The following is a 27,189-nucleotide window of genomic DNA, read 5'->3' as shown; positions in this document are numbered from 1 at the left end:
GGACAGAGTTGCTTGTTTTCTTAGAGTTTGCCTAGAGTTTGATAGGCAAGAGCTACTTAGCAAACATTCTCATAAATAATAGATAATTATAAATCACAGTGTGCTGTTTTAATGAAAAATATTATGGGGATGATTCAGAAAGATTATCAGAAGAAGTGATATTTGAGGGGAGCACTGAATAATGAGTTCATTGAGATGATTACTCAAAAGATGGAAGTATGGCGATGGGGAGGTGATGAGACTGGGTTTTGAATGTAGTGAAAGGGGTTAGGAGGGGGGTATTACAGATAGAAAGAGAATCACCATTGGAGAGGCTCTGAAATATGAAAATCAAATTGCTTGGAACCTGAAGATTTTTTTTTAATTTTAAAATTTTATTTATTGATTAAGGTATCACATATTTGTCCTCATCCCCCCATTCCCATCCCAAACCCCTCCCCACGCACGTCCCTACCCCCTGTTGTCTGTGACCACTATTTAGGTTCATATGCATGCACATAAGTCCTTTTGTTGATCTCTCTACCTTATCCCCACCCTCCGCTAAGTTCCTTCTGAGATCTGACCTTCTGATCAATGCTTCCCTGCCTCTGGGTCTTGTTCATCAAGAACCTGAATATTTTAAGTGACTAAAAGGTCAGTGTAATAATTAATCAATTGCTTTCCTGATTTCAGTCCCACTGTAATTTTCCCTTTAATATTTTTTTTGTAGCCTGAGTAGCAATCCTGTGACCCAGCTTAATTTTAAAGAGAGGAAATGTGACCAGTAGTCACATGGCTGTGATAGGCCTTCCTGTAAGCACCAATGTTGTCATATGTTCATAGTTTGCTGTCATGTCGTTGGCTGTGGTTACAGGCTGGGTAAATTGTGGTTTGACAGGGGAGATACCGTGGTTGGCAGTAATTTGGTGGGACCAGCACTATGTGTTCTTGTTCCTGAGACTGTTGTGTATGTAAATACTGATAAGGAATTTCACCAACGGGGTAGGTGCTTGTAGTTTGTAAGGAGTTGTTTTAAAATGATTAAGTGTTATAAATACTCAATTTCAACACTTAAAAGATATTCTACTTGTTTGCTAGGTATTTATTTTAGAGACTCCTAAGACACACTAGAAAAGAAAAAGTGCTGAGAAAATAATGCCAAATAAAGCGTTTTTGTTTTATTCAATGTTTCTTAGTGTCTGCCAAATACTTTTGACCATGGGACCCTTTTTGTTATGCTAATCAGCATGTTAAGAAACTAATGTTCTTTAGCTCACACTATGATGAAATTCTGTGTCTTTTGGCTGAGAGCTCGCATTTAGAATTACTGGGTTGCTGGCAAAGCCGTTTTTTGACCACTGAGTTTGGCTGTTGCACCAGCCATAGCCATATGTGTTTTTTTCTTGGTCATTTGTCCTTTCTTCATCAGTGATTTCAATTTCTCACAGTTGGATCGCTCATGATTCCAGAATATAAAAATGATGCAATGTGTTAATGTTGATAATTTGCTTTGTAGATATATTAGTTATTAAAAGAACATATACTTAGAATAGTAAAATAAAAACTTATTTTGAGAAAATACTTATGTAGTAAAAATTGAAGTGTTTTTTAAATGTATTATAGTTTGAAATAGAGCTTACTCATTTTTATTCGTTTGCCATTTTTGTTGAGTACTCCATTAGTTAAATAAATAAATTACCTTTTGATATATTCTAAAGTTTTTATGCCTTAAAAATGCCAAATGGTCTTAGATAAATGGCCTAAGTTTAAAGAATCAAACAGGTATCACCGTTTGAATCCTGAGAGCGTTCTGTGGGAGGTTTAGGGTATTACCCTTTGCTTTCTATGAGTTTGAGACAAATTTCCTATTTTTTGGTAATTATTGTCGTTCATATTTTAAGGACTTTCAAAACCCTGTAATGTGAGGAAACTTGAGGAATCTGTGAGGAAATAAGAGAAAAACGTGAGCAAGATGGTTTACTAGTACTCTCCTTCCTCACTTAGATCTTGTCAGTGAGGTGTAATACAAAAGATTTGGGTTCCGCCCATTTCATGGGCCCGCTTTACTTTGATATTAATGCAGGCTTGTTCATTAGAAGCATGTGGTTTAAGTTTCATATGTATGGTCTATACGCATAGGCCTTGTGCAAGCCTGTACATGTGCATGCATACACATTCCCACCCCCAAACCTCCATGCCCTTCATATACATCCCATAGTAGTAACAACACTTCTGTATGCTTTGAATCTAAAGAATATAAGGATAGGCATAATAGAACCAACCAGGCATTTCAAAGACATTTTAATATATTTTGGTCTCTGTAGCAAATTAAAGTGTTCTGGATTGGCTTTAACAATGATTAGTAAGAGATATGCAGTCAGATTTTCATGTGAACCAAATCAGACTTCTATAATATGTACAGAAATACTGACATGCCAAGTGAAAGAATAATATAGCTTTAATATGCTGATAATTGGGAGACTTGGGTTCTAAATTCTCCTCTGCCTTGGTCTTTAAGTTTCCTTAAATTCGAAATTAAGATATTAATTAGGTCATTCTGTAGTCCATTCTGGCAAAGTTTTGTGATATCCATTATGAATAAAGAATAAGGACACTTTTGCTCTCCCCCCACCCCTACTCTCACCCCCTCAGGATATGGGAAAGGATAGAGTATGAAACTATAGCAAATGTTGGTATTAGTTTTTTTAAATCTATTTTTGGGAGTGCCCATGAGAGTAGCACAAAATAAATAAAGCAATGGAGTGCATGTGAAATTGCTGTGACATTGGTTAAGTTTATGTTCTGTGACTGCTGAGAGAATGGAACTTGCCGTGTACTGACAGAGGGTCTGACCAGTGGAACTTGCAAAGTGAAAATAAGCATTTTTGCAAAGTTCTCTATGTCCCTAACAACAGCAGTTGCTTTTAATATCCCACAAATAAATGTTTTGTAAATTTCCCCGTCATTTTCCCCACTTAAAATTGATATTGACATAGATGCTTTTCTAAGGAGCTAGATTATTAGAATTTGGCTGTATTATAATCTGTGGAAAATTTAGATGAATTTTCCATTAACTCTGATCTCTGAGTACAAATTTTCTTACATAATACAGTGACTCAAGACAGACACTGAACAGTCTGCCTAATACAAAAAGTGTGTAAAAGTCCCTCCTATTTTACATTTATTTATATGGAGCCTAAAAACCAAATTAGACTTGGTATATTGCTGTTTTCTTTTGCAACTTATTTATCAAATAAATGTTTATATATATGTTTTTTTATGTTTAGTGGGAAGATTAGGGAGAGGTTGGAGAGATAAGAGATCAACCAAAGGACCTGTATGCTTGCATATAAGCATAAACAGTGGACGTAAAACTCTGGGTGGGGGAGGCATGTATGGGGTGGGGTAGGGTGGGGCAATGGTAAGATATATACACATATAATACATTAATAAAAAAAAAAAGAGAAAAAAAGAATACATCTGAATCATTAATATTTAAAGTAGTCTTATGCACCAGATAAATGCCTATGTTTTGAAAAATGAATATTTTTCAATCCAATCTGGGCCAGGAAGAAATTATTGGATTTTTTTCTTCTAAAAATGTGTATTTGGCAAAGTGACTGATAACTTAACAGTTGGTTTCAAATGCTCAGTGGATATATGCATCTCCTGGGCCCTAGCTTGAGGCTCTAGCAACTCTCCAAGGGTAATGCGTTCATAAACTTGAGGCATTATATATTGGCCCTAGAAAAATATCCATTTGTTTTACCATCCTAGTGCTTCATGTGGTTATCATTAGAAATGGATTTCCATCTCATGATTATTCTATGAAAGGCACAATATCAAGCGTTAATTCAATTGGAACTTAGGTGATATTTACTTGTCCATTAAGTTAATGAGCCTGGGGATCTCTGTGTATTTTCCTACTTAGCCTTTTGCCTGCAACTTGCCCTCTCCTCCAAATCTCTGACATTCTCACAGTATAAATGTCTTCCTATATTTCTCTTGCCCAATTCATTCATTTTACTGACCAATAAAAATCCAATTTACTCAATATTCCATTTTATCGTTTCTTATATCCTCATTACCTTCCCACATTCCTAATTTTAGTAAGCTCCTAGCAAAATGTAGTTTTATTTTTTACTTTCAGTTTTGATTACAAAGCATGTAGGGGAAAACTGGTAAGTTCTGGAATCTGTTAATAGCTATTTAATATAAAGGCAACAACAAAAAGTAATTGACTCCAGAGCTATTCACCCATAAGCCACATGATATCAAATCCATTTTTCAAAAGCAAATTACTTTTGCGAAGGTTTTTGAATATTTTGTGGGGGAAAATGATGCATTAACTTAGGAAATAATGTGCTTGATAACCAGAAGGTTCACTGAAATGGAACTGAGAAACTATAACTTATTAATCAGATTCAGAGATATTATGATGTTCATACTCATGTATATATTCACTGGGCTTAAAGTGCAGTAAAATAACATTTTGTGGAAAAATCATTTTAAATTCTCTTTTATGCATTTAAAATTTTTCTATTCATGAAAAAAAAATACAGAAAACCTAATATTATTATTCTTAGAAATCTACTTCTTCTGGTCTTTGGAAATGGGAAGCTTACTAACAGCACAAAGAAATGTTCATTTAGCTAGTGTATGGATTTTTGGGGGGGCACTAGTTTAGGTTGAGGCCCAGTGCTAATTTACCATCATTTGAAGCCGTGGACTATAAGAATTCGTTTCAATGAATATTAGGCATGACACTAATTTGGTATTAAACTCTAAGCACATTAGCAATTACTGTACAGTGCACGATTACTTTCCAAGTCTTTGCAGTAAGTTTTTCATCATTAATGGTTTATGATTTTTTTTCTTTTTATGCAGAACATATAATTCTCAGCAGCATGACTTCAAGATAGCCTAACCGTTAGAACTTTTACTATATCAATGTAAACATGCATTCTAGATGGCTGAATCTATCTATAAAACACAATCATAGAGTAATTCTATAAGTGATAACCAGATAGATGCTTGAAATGCTGTGCTTAATCCATAGGAAGCCCATGTGTCTAAACTCCACATTTCTATAACAGTGGAACAAAGAGAGCCTTGAATTCTTTTCTGACTCATCAAACTGTAATTAAAATTCTGTTGTCAGATTTGTTCCCCTTTACAGTCCAAAGACAATTTCTCTGGTGTATTATTAGGCTTTTGGAATAGGATTATTGCTTTCCTAAAACATATTTACACAAACACATGCATAATTGGGTTTGTAACGTGCCTAAAATGATTGGTATTGTTATTATTATTATTTATATTCCTTGGCTTTACTTTTCTGTCAGTAACTTTGAAAGCATTATTTGAAAATATTTATAAAATAGTCTCAGCAGTCCTGAATTAATTAGGGTGACCAACTGTCCTGGTTTGTCCAGGACCAAGGGGTACCTAGGACTTTAGTTATAAAACCAGGACAGTCCCAAGCAATTTTAGTATTAAAACCAGGACAACGTCAGGCTAATGGGTACAGATGATCACCCTAAGACTAGAGGAAATGGTGATGGAGTGAAAACAGTTTTAGGAAAAGGAACCTGTAAAATATCTTTTGCCTATTCTTTCAGATTTTTCTAACTTTCTCCTCTTTGTACTTCCCTAGCCCCACTCCACAGTCAGGCTAGTTAATGTTAAGAAAACTCTTATCTTTTTGGATCCAGAGCCAAGGCAAGAGCAAGAGCTTGAATTCCTGTAGAAGGCAATGCAGGGAGAGGGTAAGGGATTGAGCTCTGCATAAAATAATCTGGATTCGAATCCAGATTTTAGTATTTATTAGGTGGGTGATTTTTGTGCCTCTGTTTTCTCAAATATAAATGGAAATAATAATAATGTCCAATTTGTAGGGTTACATAAACAGTGCCTGCTGTGAATTAAGAGTTCAAGGAAGTTAGTTATTTTTATTATGACTTTGGTTTAGATTAGTAATTTAGAGCAAGCTAGTATGTCTACCAGTAATAGTAACTTCCATATCTAAATACTTAGAGGTACTGCTACTGCTACCCATTTTCTATAAGGGGTGGCTTCCATGGTCCAAAAAACTTAGCTATGTTTTGTTTGTTTATTGATTGCAGTTCAAAAATATGGACATGAAATGGCAGAAGAAAATGTCAAATTTAGGACTATTCCAAGAAATATTCCATCAGTGGAAGGGGCAAACTGGATGATAAAATTATCACAGTTCCTTTGGGGCAAATTATATTTTTAGTGAAGGGTTATAACTCCTCCTTCAGATTTTATTTTTTTAAATAGCAAGTATCAGGATAAAGCTACATTATTAAATACTTTATTGAAGGATTCTGAGATTTTTAAGGAAGGCCTAAAAATACTTATTCTCATTCATGAGACTTGGATGCAAAATTGAAGAGCATCAGCATGCCACAATTTGATCTGGCTACTGGTAGAGCTTTGCTTCTATTACAGTTATGACAAAAAGAGACTGCTGAAAAGCTGGTTGTGAGTTGACTATGGAAAGCTAGAGTTCCTTCAAAATTGCATTGTTCTCTGTTTTAACATCTAACATCAAGAGGTCATCCCAGGAGGGCAGTGGGAGAGTCAGTATGTGTCTTTCAACTCCAGTTTACTCCAGATTTGCCACAGCCATTTCTAAATAAGCAGAAAGTAGACTTGTGTCTGATCTTTGATATTCAACTTTAACCAATTAAATTTACTGTAAGACACATAGGAAGACTAGTCTGTTGAAATTTAGCTGCAGGACCTTGATTTTTCACATAAAATTCATTCTTAGTACTTACCAAGTATAACACAAAAGGTGGTTAAGAAAATGTTGGAATCATTCAGAATTTTGAGCTGGTAAATCAGGTCCCTAAAGTCCTAAACAACCGGTCAAGAACATCATTGAAAAACTTTCTTAAAATATTTAGTTTGAGTTTAAAAACAGAAAGTTTTCATAATATAGGCTAATACAACCAAATATATTGTTATACCTTGAACATCTTTTAAAGTATGTCACTTTTTATAATAATTTCTTCTTGGCTGTTTATTTTCTTTGCATTTTTTACAACTGATTTCTAAGCTTCAATATGGGATTCATCATGGAATATATTTTGAATCACAAGACTTCCATTTAAAATGAAAATGCCACATGAATATATCTTATGGTTGCACGTAGATATGATAGCTTAAATGGTGAAACAAATTATGTCACTTAGTGTAAGAACACACCTTCACATTTGCTCAAAGATACCTGAGTGTTTTTTTGATTGAAGTGCAATTGTAATTTTGATGGAAAAAATGCTTTTCTTTCCATTTTCATTTGTACATGTAGACAGGCTTTCTACTTTGTATTGCCCAAATACATTAAGTAACCCCCTTTAAGCCTCAAATGAACCTTGAAATATAACCCTGCTTAGCAGTTAATTAATGATGTTACTTATACAATATCTCTGATATATATTTAGACATAAACTCTTGGCCACCTGGACCCCTATAATAGATTGATAGGAAAAAGTTTTAAGCATTTTCCCATGGAATCCAAGAATTCCCATAGGTTAGAAAGATATGAACTTGGCCTTTTACCTGGGGAAAGACAATATCACAGAAGCTTTTATAGAATAGTGTCAGCTATGCAAAGTTATAGTACTTCTGCTTGGTTTAGTTCTAATGAAGACAACAATGAAATTTAGAACTATTATTTCCTGCTGTCAGTATTTGTAAGCTATTCATGTTTTGTACATCACAAATGAAATATTTTGGGGATGATCCATTTACACATTCATGTTGGAAAGCAGAAAACCTATCTATGAAACCTGTACTAAGGGAATTATATCATAATATGTGTGGAAGAATGTTTAGGGTTATATATCCTTAGTCATTTACACCTCTTTAAATCACTTTAAATCAAAAAGCTTACTAACTTGCTGTTGGCTTGCCCCTTTATCCCTCCTTCTTTTCTTAGCTCAGATAGAAAAGGTTGTGCATTCAAAAGTAAAAGTCAGCAATTTTTTTTCTTTTTTTGAGACTATTATATCTGCCCTTGGCTATAGTTCTAGATAGCAATTCAATTTTAAACTATTATCTATCTACATTGTTTTAGTGTTCAGGAATGGCCAAATAGAGCATTAGAGGTTTATATCGTTCAGTGCCCAAGAACAATTAGAGGGCTGCTAAGAAAGATGTTATAAAATTCGATGCGTTGGTGAAAATTTAGATAAACATTATAAATTTAGGTAAGCATCAAGTAAATATTTGGCGATTCCAAACATCATGTGTTTCAATGATGTCAGAATTACCCTTGAGCAGAAAGGATGCTGCTTGATTGTCATCACTTCAGGAAATGATCTAGTGTGCAGGAATAGGGGTGGGGAGTGGGTAGAGGTGGAGTGCTTTAGCCCTCCTTCTCTTTAGGATCTTCTCTCTTTTTCAAAGTTTATGTCTTGCTATCCAAGTGGAAGGACACAGACCTAACAGCTTAGTTGCCAGGGAAATAATATTTTTAAAGGTAGGGTTCAATTTTTGGGATGAACTTTTTGGAAATGAGCAATGATTTTTCCCATGCTCCCTATTACCTCTTTTCTCCCCAAGGTATTCATTAACCTGAGTTTGGAAAAGGTGGTAAGGGGAGGAATTAGCACAAGCAGGCAGAGTGGGAATGCTGGGGGAGGAGGGGGCGGGGGAAAGAGTTAGAAGGCTCCTCCACCTTCCCCAGAGACACCTGGATGTTAGGGGGAATCCCTCCCAGGCACGGAGTGGCTCTACCTCCTGAGAGGCAAGCTTCTCCTCCAGCTCAGCCACCTGTGTGCTGCGCTCCGGGTGGGAAAGGCGGCTGGGGAGTAGGGAGAGTTCAGACACGTGACTCGGGAGCCTTTCCTGGTGAGGCTGGTGGTCACCATCCCTCCAGAACTCAGGGCTTTTAAGATGCAGAGTACGCTCTGCTCTCCCACGTTTCCAGGATCCTAGACCCTTGTCCTCAAGAGTAGTGTGCTCTGGACTAGGGTCCACCTTCCCCTTGGCCTGGGGTCCTTGCAGTCTCTCCCCTCCCCACCCCCAAAGCGGTGGGTGCTCCCGCCTCGCTCCGCCTGCACATCCCCCGGAGCGCCCCGCAGGGTTATCAGGCTCCGCACACGCACCGCTGGCTTCCTCTGGCTCTCAGCGCCAGTGACCGGGGCAGACCAGCTGCTGCCCGGGAGCCTCATCCAAGTCCCCTGCTCCTGCTCCCTCACCACCCAGCAGCTGCCTTTCGGACCCCCTGCAGCGCCCACCGCGTGTGCCAGGCTTTCCATCCCTGGTTGGACCTGCTGTTGTGCTCATCCCCAAGCTCAGCCTCTCCACCAGCCCCGCGAAGTGGAATCTGCACTGAAACTCCCGGTGGCTGGAGCCCGCGGACTGGGCATGCTCAGAAGCCAGGGCTGGCTTTGGTCTCAAGTCGGAAGCTTTTGCACTCGGGAGGCAGCGGCGGCGACTTTGGGGAAAGTTGACCATCGGAGAGGGGAGGAAGCCCCTGGACGCGGAGCCGCGCGGGGAAGGAGCCCCGGCAGCCGGGAGGAGCATGGGCACCCTGCGGGATCTCCAGTACGCGCTCCAGGAGAAGATCGAGGAGCTCCGGCAGCGGGATGCCCTCATCGACGAGCTGGAGCTGGAGTTGGATCAGAAGGACGAACTGATCCAGAAGCTGCAGAACGAGCTGGACAAGTACCGCTCGGTGATCCGGCCGGCCACCCAGCAGGCACAGAAGCAGAGCGCCAGCACCTTGCAGGGTGAGCCGCGTACCAAGCGGCAGGCGATCTCTGCCGAGCCCACCGCCTTCGACATCCAGGATCTCAGCCATGTGACCCTGCCCTTCTACCCCAAGAGCCCGCAGTAAGCAGGGGTTACGCGCAGGGGCCAGGGGGCACCTGTGGGCGGGGAGCTGCTGGGTCCCTGTATTGTCTCTGTGGGCCCCCGCCCCTCCCCTCCCGTTTGCTGTGTCTGTCCTCATCCACAGAAATGTTTCCTTGACTTGCGGGGCTGTGCACGTTTCGTTTCTAGAGCCAGACTCAGCACCTATGCTGCCTTCCCCGTCTTTGTTGGATGCCAAGCTATTAAAAAATATATATATATGTGCATTCATCTATGCCACCTACTGTACAGAGAGTTTGAATGCGCCCCAGGTGTGTGTCTGGCTGTGTGTGTATATGTGCGTGAGTGTGAGAAGCGGAAGAAAAAAACACCCCATCTCCCAAATGCCTTGGCAAAGCTGCCCAGCCGGAAAATCCTAAATGCAGGCTCATCAGACTTGAAATGAAATGCGTGTGATATCATCCTTACTTTCTATGCTCCTGTGGCTCTCCCGGGCTTCTCTACATGCCGACCCTTCACGCTGGTACCCTGCAAACCTGATGCTCTGTCATCATCGAAGTGTCAAAAATAAGCGAACGCGTCTATCCAAGGGAAGATTTTTTTTTTAATCTTCAATTGGATGACATTTGCAATCCACACATGGAAGCCTAGTCTGTTGATTTCTTAAAAACCTTTTCCATAACATCGGAGGGGGGGAATGCTGCTTGTTTTCCTCCAGGAATTTGCATTCTGTTCCGGAATGGGGCACCTTCTCCCAGGAGGGTTGCCTGTTTCCAGGGTCAAAAATAGAGACGTGCTCTGCCTTTATTGAAGTGGGTGACACGTTGTTTGCCTCACTCCCGGCTTCTGATGCCACGGATCCCACACTGTTCTAGCATTTTAGAGGACTCTGTGTGGTTCTGATGTCAGTAGGCTCCACAACTTGGGTGGAAAGATTGAATGAAACTTGTTCTACACCACCTAACTCGGGAGTTCTTATGGAGAGTAAAGTGACAAGAACTTAAATTAATAGGGCATGAGCGCCCAAATAGTGTTATTTTAAATTAATAGATATGATCATTGATAACGTAAGAGATTTTGGTGCTCTATTCCTAACTACATCATGTTGGCTAGATGACGTGTTATATAATAATAATACAAGGTCCCTTGGAATCCTTCACTCCATAAACACAAGGGACTGAGGAGAAAGAGTAAATACCTGATTATCTCCATGTGCATTTGCTGGGTTGGAGGGAGCGTGAGAGTATGTACTGATTATACTTTAAAAAACTTAAGAGTTATACCTATACTTGTTGGTTCCTGTAGAGCATGTGCTGTTTCTCATGCAGGTTGAGTTTAATGAGGAGATTTTATTCCGAGAGAGTGAGGAAGAGACAGTAAGGATAAACTCTTCTGAGCTTCTGACTTCACCAAGTTGCCCTAATAGTTGGCTAGACTTAGACCTGCCTTAGGAACCTGCATGGTAAATTAATTTGCAGTCCTGCTATGCTTGCCTGTTTTAGATAACCAGGTACATGGCCGTGGCTCCTGGGCCAAGTTCTGCATAATGAAAAAATAACTCAAAGGCAGCTCTCTGCATCTCTAAGCATTCTGTAGGCTCTCATTTTAGTATTTGCAGGACTCTGGAGCAATACAGAGCAAAATCCACTTTTATAAAAAGACCAGTTTAATAGGATTTATAATGAAGCATGATAAATCTAGCTGATAACTGCAGTAAAATGTATCAGACAAGTTCCAAAGGAATCTAGGCAGTAAGGAATGAGCTGAAGTTTTAGAAGCCTTTTAGTGCTTGACACAGAGGACAACTAGATTTTTTTTTTTAAAGCCTATCATAGAAAATGAAATGAATGTGGCAAATAATTCTATTATAAATAAACATTTTATCCATGGAACAATGCTGTGCATTCTGATATTTAATAACTTATGCTTTAAGGAAGTCAGCCACTAAGACATCACCATGATGATTTTGGTGATTTTGGAGGATTATATTGAAGAAAATGATAGCATGCCTTCCAAGCTTAAATAATTTTGGAAAAACATCTGTTCTTTTTTCACACTTACATAAAATGAGAACAAAATTGACTTAGATGGTAGAGTGTACCTCTCAAGAGAAAGAGAAGTATATTGTATGCAAAGTGATTATTATCATGTCATTGGAATGATTGTGTAAGATAGCTCAGCAAAGAATTAGGAAATCTCAACAAACTGAAGATATGTTTGAATTTAAATTTATTCCACCATAAATAATTTGATCACACAGACTTACTGTTAACAAGTGTTTATCTTTATATTTCATCTCTGGTGAAACTTAAATTTAGTCCTCTTTCTTAATCTTACACACAGGTTATCATGAGTTCAAGTTAAAATGAAACCATTTAAATAACATAAAACTGACTTTAACTCATGTTCATATTACTTTTCTATGTTCTCTCCATTACACGTAGGTAATAGTACTGCTCAGTTATTTGATGAATGAGAATATGTTCCTGTTTACCTTTTGCTTATTGAGGTTGCCTTCTGAGGATATTTTTTAAAACTTTGGTTTTTTAGCGATTTTGATCATTTAAAAATAATGTAAAATGAAAATTAACTCATTCACTTAAATTGACTTAACTTTTTTGGTTTGAAAGTTTCCCCATTAAAATGGGAATTGGAGGAGAGGCTTGGTCAGATTCCAACAGAAGCCAGGGCCCTCTTGCTGTCTCTGTGGGGAGAGTGTTTTTGTTTCTCTTTCACACGTGTATAGAAACAGCCCTTAAGCCCTTCTTGTGTTATGAATGTGAAACAAAAAACTGAGGTAGCAAATTGGAATCTGTATTCCACTGCTACCACATAATGACTTGAGAATGTAAAACTATTAGTGTATATATTTTGAAATAAATTGAGCAAATAAACTCTTAAAAATGAGAAAAATATTAATTTTATGAGATCAGCCTGTTGGCTATATAGACATAGATATAGAAATAGACATAGAAATAAATATAGATATAGATATAGATATATACTGAGTGACTCGATTATTATGATCTTTGAACCCATAATATTTGTTTATTAGAGGCCCGGTGCATCAATTCGTGCATGGGTGGGGTCTGGCCAGCCTGTCCAAGGGGAGGGGACAGAGGCAGTTGGCTAGCCTGACTGCTGGTTGAACTCCTGGTTGAGGGGACAATTTGCATATTAGCCTTACATTATGTAGGATATACACTGACTGGCCAGATTATTATGCATTCAGAGATCATAGTAATCTGGCCATTCAGTGTATACATATTAATATATATTCTTATGAACTTTTAAAATGATTTTATTTCATTCCTGAAAATTAACTCCATAATAGTACCATGGTCAGCAAACTGTGGCTCACAAGCCACATGCGGCTCTTTGGCCCCTTGACTGTGGCTCTTCCTCAAAATACCATGGCCTGGACAAGTCGATTTTGAAGAAGTAGTGTTAGAAGAAGTTTAAGTTTAAAAAAATTTGGCTCTCAAAAGAAATTTCAGTCGTTGTACAGTTGATATTTGATGCTGTTGACTAATGAGTTTGCCGACCACTGGGTTAGCATATTCAGTATCTTCTGTTATGATCTAAACCCTTTACCTATGGTAAATATTCTTAAATTCTTTCTGTTTTGCTGTCACAGGGTTGCATGTCATTTCAGTTTCTTTATATAAACTTGAGTTCCTATTACAAGTGGTTAGTATCTCTATAGTCTTGTTAAACTGTTGCTTTTCACCCCTCAGGTAGATGCATTGCAGATAATGATGACATTTTGTTATAATTCACTTTTTGATTGCGAAGTACTTTGAAAGAGCTGAGGATATTACGGAATATTTTCTTGTTTTTAGAGACGCATTCATTTTGAGATCTTATGTGAGCTTTTAAACCTTGACATCAGGACATCTCAAGAGAAATGGAGTCTTCCTACAGGCTGTGTGTTAAATTCTGTAGGAAGTTGAGAGAATTTTAGCATTTAAAATATATATTTTATTGATTTTTTACAGATAGGAAGGGAGAGAAATAGAGAGTTAGAAACATTGATGAGAGAGAGACATCGATCAGCCACCTCCTGCACACCCCCTACCGGGCATGTGCCCGCAACCAAGGTACATGCCCTTGACCGGAATCAAACCTGGGACCCTTCAGCCCACAGGCCGATGCTTTATCCACTGAGCCAAACCGGTTTCGGCGAATTTTAGCATTTTAGTGTAATCTTATATGGCATAATATTAAAACAGATTTCTTCAAAGGTAGCAATTAAATTTCAAATGTGCCCTAGAGCTCAGTTTAATACTTTTGTGGGATGTCTTTCATGTTCAATGTATCATCAGGCATTGGAGGTGAGACATACATAGATCCTATCATTGAAGAGGTAACAAAGGATTAATAATGCTGCACAAGTAAATATTCTAGAAAGTAGAGTAGGCGAGTACAGATGAGATACTCAAGACAGTAAATATGGAGGCCATTTAATTTTAAGGTTTCAGAAACTCTTATTGAAATGGAAGTGTTTAAAGTAAATACATATTTGGAGGACGGCCATGGTTTCATGCTAATGGGATTAGAGGGGTGGGGAGTGGCAGTGCCATCAGCAAAGGGAGGGACAGCAAAAGAAAGCAGAGGGTACAACTGGGGAATACAGCAACCAGTAGCTGTATCAGAACTTGATGGTGGGAATTGAAGAAAGCTAGGTTAGGCCTAGAGAATGAGCATATTAGTTTCTATTTTATAAAGTAGGTGAGGGGGCATTTTTGCTTGTTTTTAGAATAATCAAGACGTGTGTGTGTGTGTGTGTGTGTGTGTGTGTGTGTGTGTAATCACACATTTTATGGGAGGACTACTTGTTACCCATTAGTAAAGCTCTGAATCTCTGAATGTCAGTCCAGTCCTCTACCCCTGACCAGCACTATCCTGCTAATAGCTATAACTATTCCAGCTTGGTAAGGGCATTTAATTTACCAATCAGCAGATGATTAAAACCTGTAAGGTAACCCAGTTCAACTCTTAATAGAAAAAAGTCAGTTTACTCACTTGAAATTGTTCCCACTGAAAAGAATCTAATTTTATTTTTAAAATACTCTGAACTAGCATAGCAGATTCCTCACATACCTAGGCAAATGGGATAGGAGAACTGAATGTGAAGTTGGTTTCTGAAATCCATCTTTCTTGTTTTTGTGGAAGAGTTAAATTTCCAGTTAACGTTATTCTACCTTGTTTCCCCGGAAATAAGACAGTGTCTTATAATAATTTTTTCTCCCAAAGTTGCGCTAGGCCTTATTTTCAAGGGATGTCTTATCTTTCCATGCGCTAGGTCTTATTTTCAGAAGATGTCTTATTTTCAGGGAAACATGGTAATAGATGTCCTTATTTGAGTTTCTGAGTTCGATGTTACAGTCTATGCAGTAAATGGGAAGCTGTGGAAGCTTTTATAAAAAATATATATGGCCGAAACCGGTTTGGCTCAGTGGATAGAGCATCGGCCTGCAGACCGAAAGGTCCCAGGTTTGATTCTGGTCAAGGGCATGTATCTTGGTTGCGGGCACATCTCCTGCTGGAGGCAGCTGATTGATGTTTCTCTCTCATTGATGTTTCTATCTCATCCCCCTCTCTCTTCCTCTCTGTAAAAAGTCAATAAAATATATTTTAAAATTATATGTGTGTGTGTATGTGTGTGTGTGTAGGTTGTTAAAACCCTATGTGGGTCATTGGAAGCACAGTCAAGTTGTGTGCTTCTAGGTAGGGGGTAAGAAAGGGGGGGAGGGACTTGTAATGAAAATACTGACAAGCCCTGAAAGAGTAGCTCCAGAGACTGCCTGAGAATACAAATGACCAGCTTCCCAGTTCTACTGAGCCACATTCCCAAGCTCCTGCTACTTGTTATTTCACTGAAGAGTTGGGTTTGGATTCCTAATGGGGAAGGGGAGAAGTAGGCAGATGATGTTTCTATTGTTGCTGTTTGCAGGTTATAAGGCATATGGAAACAGTTTTTTTTCCCCCTGTCTGCCTAGAAATGGAGGGTCTCCATGGTATCCTAGCAACCAGTTGGAACACTGGGCTGCTGCTCTTTCTGCCATAGGTACTGCTGCCCATCCCGGGGAGCCAGACCTGCTGCCTGCATTCAAACCCTCCGACCTGAACCTTACACGCTCTGAGAACACAAGACAATGTGATACACAAGCACATGCTGCAGGCAGCATTTCCCAGTATGCTCAGCAGCTTATTATGCAGTCACATCTGTGGCATTTTGAATCCTAATCTGAATGGTTGAGCTGACGCTGTTGGCCACCCCTCCTCTGACAGCACATCTCCACTTCCTCACACCCAGCCTTCTGACACCCCTTCTTCTTTCCTCTCACCATCCTCTGTAATGACTGCATTCCTCTGCATTGCCTTACAGTTTGTTTTCTGAGAAGTACGGGCAGCCTGTGTGAACTAAGTATAACTTTGTTTGTAAGAGCAGAGGAATGCTCTCTCTCCAAAACTGTCATGTAAATATGAACAATAGCACAAGAACTGTAACTACACAAAACAGATGTTCAACAAAAGGTGGGGCTAATGGTATAGTTCCACAAGTGCCTTGTGTCTGAGTGGCTTTTATAATCACAGTCATTTATGTGAAAGAGGCAGGAGGGTAAAGTGCGAAGGAGATGTGTGTGTCGGGGCGGGTGGGGGAGGGGAGAGGTGGGCAGGAAAGTATAAAGCAAGATGAGCATTGCTAAAGCTATGCTATGTTTGCAAATAAGCTGGGAAGGAGTAATGGGCATTGTGGGAGAATAAGACTGGCACGGAATTTGCAAGTTGAATAGTATTTTGTGGATGAAGAGAGGAGACACCCAAACTGGAGTATATGGAGGGCTTGCCTCCTCCAGTGTGGGAGCTATACTGGGATTTTGGCAGAAAACTTAAAATGTTTCCCTTTAGGCCAATTTGAATGAATGTATTGTTCCTTTCGAACATCCTATAGGCTGATACCTTAAAGGCTTGGTGGTTCAGGATCAGTCCACAGGGCAGAAAAGGAATGAGGAGAGCAGGTCAGCACATCCCTGTTTCTGAAAGAATGGGTCAGAAGGGCACTGCCCTTCATCATCATCATGGTTAACACTTATTGAGCATTTACTGTGCCAGGTACGGCTCCCTGTGCTGTCCATAGATTGTAGTTTTTATCCAACGACCCTGTGAGGAAGACTCCAGAGTATCCCATCCCACAGCACTGAGGTACTTGGCTCAGAGAAGCCAAGTAAGTTGCTCAAGGTCACACACTTTATAAGCGGCTGAGTCTGAATTTGAACCTCAGAGCTGTTCTCCTGAGCCATTAGGTTCTCCTGTGCCCCAAAGGAGAGTGAAGACTAGTCAATTGCAGGAAAACCCAATGAATCACCTATAGGCTGTCCTCAGGGGAGTGTGTCTGTTCCTCCAGTAATTAAATGGGAAGGGAAGTATTTAGGGAGAAGTGGAAAGAATAAGATAGGTCAGTGGTTTCCAAACTTTGCTGCAATTAGAACCACCTGGGGAGCCTTAAAAAAAAATCCAATGCCTAGGTTTTACCCCAAGCCAATTAAAATGAGAAGATCTGGGGGCGGAAGCCAGCCATCAGTATTTTTTAAAGACGCCTCAGATAACTTCAGTGTGCAGCTCAATCTGGGAGCCACTCTGAGAAGAAGACAACAATGTGTGTGTGTTTGTGTGCATGTCTGTGTGTTATTAAACAAAGGCAAGGGTAAATTTTCCACTTAAAGAGTAGAATGTTTCTGTTGGCTAAAACTTTTCAGCATGAGGGGCTTGCCAAATAGGTGTACACTATCTAGTAAATGTCTTATTATTTTTATTGGTTCCCATCCTTGACTGCATATTAGAGTCTAGGTAGGTCTCTCCAGGAAATGTTAAAAAACAAAAAACAAAACAAAACACCAAAAACATCTTTCCTGTGTGCCACTTCCAGAGGTTATAGTTCATTGCTCTGGGGTGGACCCGAGGTGTAAGAATATTGTTTCACTCCCAAGGTGACAGCAATATGCAGCCAGGATGGTGAACCTTTTCCTTGGAGTATTCAACTTCCCATTGTCACTGGCTATTTGAATTCCCATTCTTTGGAAAAGCACTTTCCTGGGTCCCTTTCTACCAACCCAAACCCCTGCTTACCCTGGAGCCAGGCAGCTCCATTACCCCTCCCCCCACAGCATCTGCACTCTCTTTATCTCTGGGGTTACCTGAGTGGGCCTGGGGCATGGTCATTGTCAGCAGCTCCTATCAATGGAAGTGTGTTTCCTCTTTCCCACCAGCCCTGAGTCCTGGCCACCATTCAAATATGACACATTGGGATCAGCCATCACCCCAAGTCCGTTCCTGCTCTCACTGGAGCCGCTGCCTCCTTAGCCAGGGAGGCAGTTCCTTGGGCCCCAGATGCTTCTGTGAAGTTCTAAGTGTCTGAAGGTGAGACAATGAGGAGCCCCCTGGAAGTGCAGGACGGGGCTTGTAGTGCCTCTCCTGGTATGTGATGTCTGTGCAGCCAGCTACAGTGCTTTTTTTTTTTTTCCTTCCTCTTCAGATATTTTATCCTTTTAAGGCAAACAGCCTGAGATCAGGCTGAGGAGTACTTTCCAAGTAGGCTTCAGAGAAAGCAGAGCGAGCACATCGAAGCTCTCAGCCTCTTTTCCGGCTGGGCCGGGGGTGTGAGTGGACAGACCTGGGCGCTGCTGGCAGATGAGAGATCTGAGATGACACCCACAGTCTCTGTAGGTCCCTCACGAGGGCTCATGGGGGGAGATGGGAACTGGACCCCCCGTGGTCACAACCTCTCCACTGCCTCTTTGCCAGCTCTTTGGACTCCGTCTTGCCCTCTTTCCCCTGACAGTGTTAACAACTCGTCTCAAGGCATTCCGAATGGTCTCTGAAAGGAGCCTGTTCTGTTTACATTTGTAATTTAATCATTGTCTTCTCAGGCGAGGACCAGCCAATACAAGGCTTTCTGTAAGCGATGGAAATAGCTGGTATAATTGCAGATACTCTGAGGCAGAAGTCATCTGAGAATGGAGCCAGTGAGGACCTCTCTTGTCTCTTTCCCCTTCTTTCTAAAATATGGAAATGTATTCAGCTGACAGATAGCATGTTAGAGCAGAGTAGATGTAATAAGGCTGCCCAGAAGATTGGGGACATTAATTACGCAGGGAAGTTAATCATAAGGAGAGTAAACACTTTCATTATGAATCCGGCTTCATGTGGCCCACACAGTTATTGGACCTAAATGGGAATGATAAGAGGAATTAGCAATAATAAGTAAACATGAACAAAAGCATGTGTTCACTTATGTGGCTTAGCCATTAGACAGTATTATGGGCGAGAGTTGGTATTAGGACACTTTCTTAGAGTTGTTATAACCCAAGATATGAAAGGATGGGCATTAGCTCAGAAAAAAAAAATCAGTGACAGCTTAGTGTTGACATATAATAATGTTGACATATTTTCAGCTGCATCAAATTTTTAAAAAGATGTTAATTTTTTTGCCACTCTAAAGATTATAAATGCTAATTAAACTTACCAGCCTTACTTCAAGACAGATGTAATTTTATGACTTCTATATAGAGATTGAGTAACTTAAGTCCAGCAAAAGCAGAAAGAAGTAAATAGGTTAAATTATTAATATGTACCAAAAGCATATCTCCTAATGCTGTTGACTTCAGATGTTCAATTTTCTTACTTCTAGTCCAAATCTGCTCTTTAGGGGTAGCTCTGAGTTTCTTTGAATGTTAAATAATGATAGTATAAGCCAGTAAGTTTAATTTGGTTAATTGTATTAAATGTCAATGATGATGAATACACCTCAGCGAAGCAAAATGCTTTTGCTATTTTCTGAAACAATTGTAATATGGCAATATCAAGCTTTCTCCAGATTTAGACAAAGGAATAACAAGAGATTGTAAGGGAAAAACATCTCCTTTCTGGATACACTGTATATCATCTTAATGGTCCAGCTCTATCAATAAATTATGGTTTTCATGATGCTTTTAAATCTGGAGTGAGAGGAAAGATAAAAAGATTGTCATGATAAGAAAGAGAAAATTGGAATTCTGAATGTTGCCTCCCTGGAGTACATGTTACTGATGGATTGGAGTGTGGATCAGCCGTTCTCTACTGTGTCTGCAGGTGGCTGGCAAATAGAGTGTACAGACTAGCACACTTCCATCTTCATAAGACACACTTTGCCTAAATGGCGACTGAGTAATACATTTCATATTATGCTGAGGCGGAAAAGACGGCCTTATATTAGACTTGTGCTGGTTTGACAGGATGTCACCATATCCTTTACAGAGGAATATTAAACATCTGAAAATGACAGGTACCATTTTGGTAAGTTGTGATGGCAACTCACGAGGTCAAGGGGGAAGAGAGAAAAAATACATTGGAATAAACCCCAGAGTGCCCAATGCATGCACCATCGGGAAGGAAACATTATTTGAATCATGTTCTTTATTCTGGGTCCTTGTTATTGTCTTATTTAGAACTGTCTGAGAATAAAAGCAAGTCCACAGACACTCAGGTATGTAAGAGTAGGTATCGGCTGGAAGATCCATTCAGGGAATCCCTCATTATTTTGAGTAAATGGATTTTAATTAAAGAACTTTTTCAGTTCTGAATTGTTAGAGGAAAACCTTTTCTTTCCTCTTCCCAAATAATGTATGTACAGTGCAAAATGAAAGAACTGCTTCAAGTTTCTAGTCATTTACTTAATACTTACCTTTATAAAACTATAGTGCTGCCGGCTGGCATGACTCAGTGGTTGAGCTTTGACTTATGAACCAAAGGTCATTGTTTGATTCCTGGTGCCTATGCCCAGATTATGGGCTCTATCCCCAGTGTGGGGAGTGCACATGGCAGCTGATGGATGATTCTCTCTCATCATTGATGTTTCTCTTCCTCTCTCCCTCTCCCTCTCCCTCTCCCTCCCTCCCTCTCTCTCTCCCTCTTTTTCTACCTCTAGCTCTCCTCCTTCCCTCCCTAAAATCAATGAAAATATATTTTGAAAAACATGTAGTGCTGCCCTGGCTGATGTGGCTCAGTGGGTTGAATTTGGTCCTATGAAAGAGAAGATACTGGTTTGATTCCCAGTCAGGGCACATTCCTGGGTTGCAGGGTCAGTCCACAGTAGGGGGCGTTTAGGAGGCAGTCAATCAATGTTTCTCCCTCTTGCTTCCTGTCTATCTCTTAAACCAATAAAGACATATATTTTAAAAAATGTATTGCTGAACTCCATTATACGTTTATATAAAAAATATTTCTTGTTATAGATCTGAAAAGCTTTAGAGTATTATGAAAGAAACTTGCAGTGACTTTTTATTTACTGTGGTAGCCTTGATCAAGAAATAGTTATTTTTCTTCAAAAAATCTCATTTCAGGCTTTCTATTGTTCTTCATAAAAGGAAAATATTACATGAAAATTTATAATCTGCCTGATTCTGCCTTCCAGATGTTTTATCATTACTTAGTATGGAGACCTACTATATTCTCTTGTTGAAAGAAAGAAATAAGAACTAAATGACTCCTTGTTCATGGCACACTGAATGGCATATGACTAAATGGATATTATTTTCAAATTGTCCTCATGAAAAGGAATGACAAATAGAATAAACCACTGTGAACAGAGCATCTTTGATGAACTTTTTGCCACCTCTTTGCATATTTTATGAATTCATCTGCCTTTGCCTTTTCTTTGCTCTACATAACACATTAACATATTAATTCCCCCTCTTTTTGAGTTTTGGTGGGAAATGCCTAGCCTAAAAGAAAAGTGTTTTCCTCTTTTTTTTTTTCTTCTTTTTTTTTAATAGGGAACTACTAAATGAATAGAGTCTATGGCTTTTGAAATAATAATAATTACATAAAAAACCCCCAGAGATGGAGAATATAGGACTTAGAAACAATATATATATATACGTCTTTGAGTGTTGTTATTGTTTTCTTTTCTTTTTTTTTTTTTACACGTTTGTGAATGATTATAGGAAATTACTTCAGAAAATTCTGACATTTGAAAGGCATCCTATTATTTCCATTCAGTTATATTCCATCCATAATAAATCATGATTATTTTAAGCAATGTCGAATTACCTTTCTGTACTCTCAGAAATGAAGAGATCAAAATAACTTCTACTGAAATATTTTGGTGAAGATACCACTGCAAGATGTGCAGAGAGGTGACTAGTGTATAACACAGGACCTTCACCCTAAGGTATAAAACAAAACACTGCTCGTCCCAGACGTGGCCACCTCTTTTAAGTGGTCCTTCCCCTCCCATGCCTCGTCTCGCTGTTTGGTCCCACCATGGAAGCCCTGTGCCGTGTTCATCATTTGTCATCACAGAGCAGTGCTCCGTCTTCTGGCTTCCTAGGGGCTACTGTCGGGGTGATGGATGGAAAATAACTCAAGTGTTCATTTATTTGTCTTGGCAAGAGTGACATGCTCTGCTAGATGAGCTTAGAGGTTATTAAATAATATCTAGGTGAACCCTTGATGGTGAGATTTGAAATCATCTGTGGCAGGTATACCTTCCCTCTATGCCTGTTCCATGCTGACTTTCCTTGCTGGGTTTTAAAACTTCTTTTGGGAGTTCAGTCCATTTCTTTCTCATCATGGAAGGGAAGAACATAATATTAAACATGTCTTCACTTCAAACTAGACTCACTTTTTTTTAAATTTTTTTTCTGGGCATAGAGAAGAATTTTCTCATCTTCACAGAAATCCTTTATAAAGGGAAGGCAATAATTGTTAAGTTTTAGCCTTGTCTTTACTGCTTTACTGGTCAGTTAGTGATGATGATTATGATGATAATGATAATGATTATGATGATAATGATATTATATATATATATATATATATATATATATATATATATATATATATATATATCTATATCTTATATGCTGCCTAGGCTCTTATATAATTCTCCAAATCATACCATTTTTTTCAGATGGAGGACATGAGGCACAGGTAAATTAAACACTTTGTCCAAAACAAACCAGTGGGCTAAAGCATTCAAACCTAGGCCTATGTGACCCCAGGGTCCATGCTTGTTCCCCATGTGACATGTGGCTTAGCTGGTTCTCCTAACAACTCAGTTGTTTTTAGCATGAATCCTATTTTCCACTTTCTTTTATAATTTTATTTATATAGCTATTTGGCACATTTTTTATGTACCCACATTTTTATATACCATACCATTTACCCCTCTACCCAGGGTAGCCATGTGGGTGTTCTCCTTTAGAGACTAGCACACCGGAGTATTGTGGTCGTTCTCCTGAAAATAAGATTGTATTTCAGCTATATTCAAATTGTTATCAAAGACAACTGCTCATGTCTACAACAATTTTTTTTTCTGTATTATACTTACAAGTTTTACCCATCCTATACTTCTATATTTTGTTTTATTGGCCTAATACTTTTTAAAAATATATACATGTTTTATTAACTTCTTTACAGAGAGAAAGGGAGAAGGATAGAGAGTTAGAAACATCACTTAAGAGAGAGAAACATTGATCAGCTGCCTCCTGCACACTCTCCACTGGGGATGTATCTGCAACAAAGATATGTAACCCTTGACCAGAATTGAATCTGGGACCCTTCAAGCCCACAGGCCAATGCTCTATCCACAGTGCCAAACCGGTTAAGGTTGGCTTAATAATTTTAATTAGCTTGTGCTTATCCCTATTGAATCAAATTTCCATTTTAAAATCTGCTGTTTTGGAATATATGCCAAAAATGGACACTGCCTTCTCAGGGGTTCTTCCAAAATGGAGTGGGCCAGTAAGCCTGGGCTGGAGTCATATTTTTAGGTTTTAGTATCTGATTTTATAGTACTGTGTATTTTCCTTCTTCATGTCCATCAAAGTTTAAATTTCTCTAAGTCATTATTTGGTCAACATATATTTTCCTCAAAGATGGTGAAGGCCATGAGAACAAAGCCAGTATTTTTCACTCCATGTTGTATCATGGGAGCCCAGAACAGGCCTGAGACACAGCCCTTACAATTTTTTTTTGTCAAAGGAAGGATGAGATGAAGCCTTTTCATCTTTGCCCTTGGGTGCTTCATCTTTTCAATTAAAAGAGTTTTAAATGAGAAACTTCTGTCACTAGACTCAGTAGAGCACGTTTGGTTTGGTCAAAGAGTACTTTATAAACTTTTGAACTTGAATGCCTTGTGTCATGGTTGTGAGATTCCCTGAGTTCCTTGAGTTCCTCATAGCCCTGACTCTTCCTACTTTCTTATTAAGCTTCTGTTCTTTGTTTGTTTGACCTGCCTTCCCTCTGATGACATTTGAGTTTTTTACAGGAAAATCTGGAATTCCATAGTCTTGAAAAGTCCTTTTTAGTTTGAATAATCTGTTTCTATATTATCTTTCCATGGAAGCATAAATGGATTGATTTCTGAGAAATCCAAACATAGGATTAATGGAAATAGTTATACTCTTTCAAATTCTTAATTTCTTTTACAGATGCAGCCAGAAATTTCTCCAACAAAATCATGTCAAGCTGAAGATAATAGCTTGCTAATTTTGACTATGCAAAAATTCACATGGATCTTAATATTGTGAGATGGTATAGAATCAAACTCATGATAAAATACAATTTCATTAGTGCTTGCTTCAAGACTTAACCAAAATAAAATGGAATATTTAAATGCTAATTTTTGTTTGACATATTGCCTTTTATCTTGTCAGGATAGAACCTGGGAATACCTAATCCTGGAAAACATTTTTTTTTAATGTGATCATGTGCTTCTGTGAATGTCTGAGGTTATTTTCCTAGAAGGCCTCGGTGCCGGTGCAACTGTATACCTGTATTTAGCAAAACAGGGCCTGATAACAACTTATATTCATTAGCTAGAAGATGAATCTATGTGTGATCTCATTTTTGCCTGGCAATATCTGAGTGTAAAAATGGATCATCTCCATTTTACAGAGGAGATAATTAAGAATCAAAGAAATGGGATAACATAACCTAAATTCAACAGTTCTTCTGTGATAACACTGTAAATACAATAGGTTATCAGATTCAATTTACCTTATTTCCACACTTTTTGCAGTGTCAATGCATTCATGTGATTGCCTTCATACTCCACTGAGTCCTGTGGTTCAGCCGTGCATTCATGGAAAAAGCAAGCAAGGTGGCTCAGAACATCGTCTATACCAAGGATAAGGGCAATTGATTCAATTGCAACCTCACCACTTACTAAGTGTTATTGAATCTGTATGATCTTATATTTTTCTCAGAAAAAAACAATGATTAAAATGTATGTCATGATTAGAGATCATGCTTATGAGTCCCTCAGTGCAGAGTCCAGATATGGTATGGGCTCCATAAAGAGCATAATGCATAAGTTGTTGGGATTACCATTATATGGTCATCTTAATTGAGTTCATTACACCAAATTCCATTATTAAGGTGCTATAACCATCTCTCAAACAAGTTGAAGAGCATCAGGTGGAAAGAGTTTTAGTAATGAGAAGATCCTAGAGCTGAGACTACTGCAACCCAACTTGGCTTTGCTGGGTCTGATTCAGAGGAAGATTAATTGACAGCAATAATTCTATATGATTTCTTTGTGGGATGACCGTGGGCAAGGAAGGGAAAACACAAACAAGTTTGAAGTTCCATAATAATGCAGTTGACTTCATCAATGAGCAGTTGCAGGCCTACAGAGACATTAAGAATGAAGGTTGAACTGAGATTTATGTATTTAAATTATGTTAAAGGATCACAATGAAAATAGTTGTGATGGTAAGTGAAGGAAAAGCTTGCTATCTGTGCTCTCAAGACAGGAAGAATACTTGGTGGTCCTTCTTTGCAGATGTACTTATGTGAAATGGTAATGACATTGTTCTTAACCTTCATTTTAACATGTAGGGCCATCAAACATGCAGAATCTGGTGCTGCTGCTCTGGAGTCTTGTGCAGTTTTAAAGACCCACTGCTTTGATGATTTGATTTTAATCCACCAAATGTATTTAGAGCAAAGTGCCTTTTCTGTTTTCTGAAATGTCTGCATAAAAGTTATGCACCGATAATGGATTTCTTTTGAAAACCATTCATTCCTGACTTGAGCATTTGCTGTTCAGGCTGAGATGCCATCAGATGCCGAATATAATCTTAGCCTATAAGTGCTTTTTCTTAATGATGTTGATCCTGCATCTCAAGATGTCTTCTCAAAAACAATATGATTGTGGGTGAAAGCAGTGATAACAGCCTTGTTAGCCAGTGGAGGGATGCATTAATGGTCTTGGACACATTCTTGACAGTTGGGGTGATGAGCTGATAAAAGAAAGCTCTAGAATAAAAATAAAAATGCTAGTTTGTTTTGAAACATGTTGGGTAGTAAAAAAAAGATAGATTCTTTTTAACAGCTTTATTGAGGTATTAACTTACAGCCATAAAATTTACTCAGGGAACGTGTGCAGTACAGTGATTTTAGGAAATTCATAGAGTCATGCAACTATGACCACAATCAAGTTTTAGAACATTTCTATTATTTTCCTAATTTCCTGAGGCCCATTTGTGGTAAATCCAAGCTCCACATCTGTCCTAGAAAATCACTGATCTGCTTTCTGTCTTTATAAATTTACCCTATCTGTACCTTTCATATACACAGGTATCTAATTTTTTAAATTATATCAATTCACTTGAATGATGATGGAACATCAATTTATGGTTTACTCAGTGGGAAGATTGAGGTTTAAAAGTTAAGATTGCATTGCTGTTACATTCAATATTAAATGTCAGAAGAGTTCAACGGAATGACTTTTGTTGTTGTTGTTAGAGTAATTCATAGACTGAGGGGTTTAGTTTTGTACCTAGATCCAACATATTAGTGTGGTAATGACATGAATATTAGTAGCAGGTTACCATTTAGAAAATGCTTTCCTATTGGGGCATCAATGTATCTGTCTTCCAAATCCCAATAATAGTTCTAAGGACAGAGAGTGTTTGCTTCATTGTAGCAGCAAATGAAGCCAACGCAGAGAAATTAAGTAATTTGCTCAGAAGCACACAGTCTGCCTGGGTTCCAAGTCTATGGGTTTGGCTGCTATGCCAAGAGGTACTGTGACAAGCTGGGTATGGCCTGTGCCTTTCTACAGCTTCCCGACTCTTTGCACTTTTTCAGCACTAAGATATATCCTTAAAGTTACCCTCACCCTTGCCATTTTGGCTTCCCATGTGTGTCTTGCTTAGGAGCAGTAAGAGAGCATCTGTGTATTAAAGACAAGCACCAACCCCTTTGGGGAATAGGGAATTGATCAAGGAGCTGTTTTTGAAATGAGAGAAGCAAAGCCAGGGGGGTATTTGAATTGTGAAATAAAGGAATGGACAAGCGTATATAAGGGAA

The 27,189-nt window shown here is 38.9% G+C and overlaps 1 protein-coding gene across 2 annotated transcripts in view; it reads left to right on the top strand.

The window, feature by feature from the left end:
* The window catches only part of PRKG1 (protein kinase cGMP-dependent 1), a 1,018,841-nt gene that overhangs the window by 60,554 nt on the left and 931,098 nt on the right, over nt 1–27,189 (top strand). The window contains exon 1 of one of the 2 annotated variants that reach the window (XM_036438436.2): nt 8,785–9,849. The exons of the other annotated variant lie outside the window; for it this stretch is intronic. Within the exon in view, the coding sequence (XP_036294329.1) occupies nt 9,539–9,849 (311 nt within the window). The 5' untranslated portion in view covers nt 8,785–9,538. Of the gene's footprint in view, nt 1–8,784; nt 9,850–27,189 lie in introns of those variants that run through there. 2 annotated transcript variants of the gene reach the window in all.

Source organism: Pipistrellus kuhlii, unplaced genomic scaffold, assembly GCF_014108245.1.
Source record: "Pipistrellus kuhlii isolate mPipKuh1 unplaced genomic scaffold, mPipKuh1.p scaffold_m20_p_15, whole genome shotgun sequence".
NCBI classification, from domain to species: Eukaryota; Metazoa; Chordata; class Mammalia; order Chiroptera; family Vespertilionidae; genus Pipistrellus; species Pipistrellus kuhlii.
Note: the sequence above shows the minus strand (reverse complement) of the source record. Positions and strands in the feature narration are given on the sequence as shown.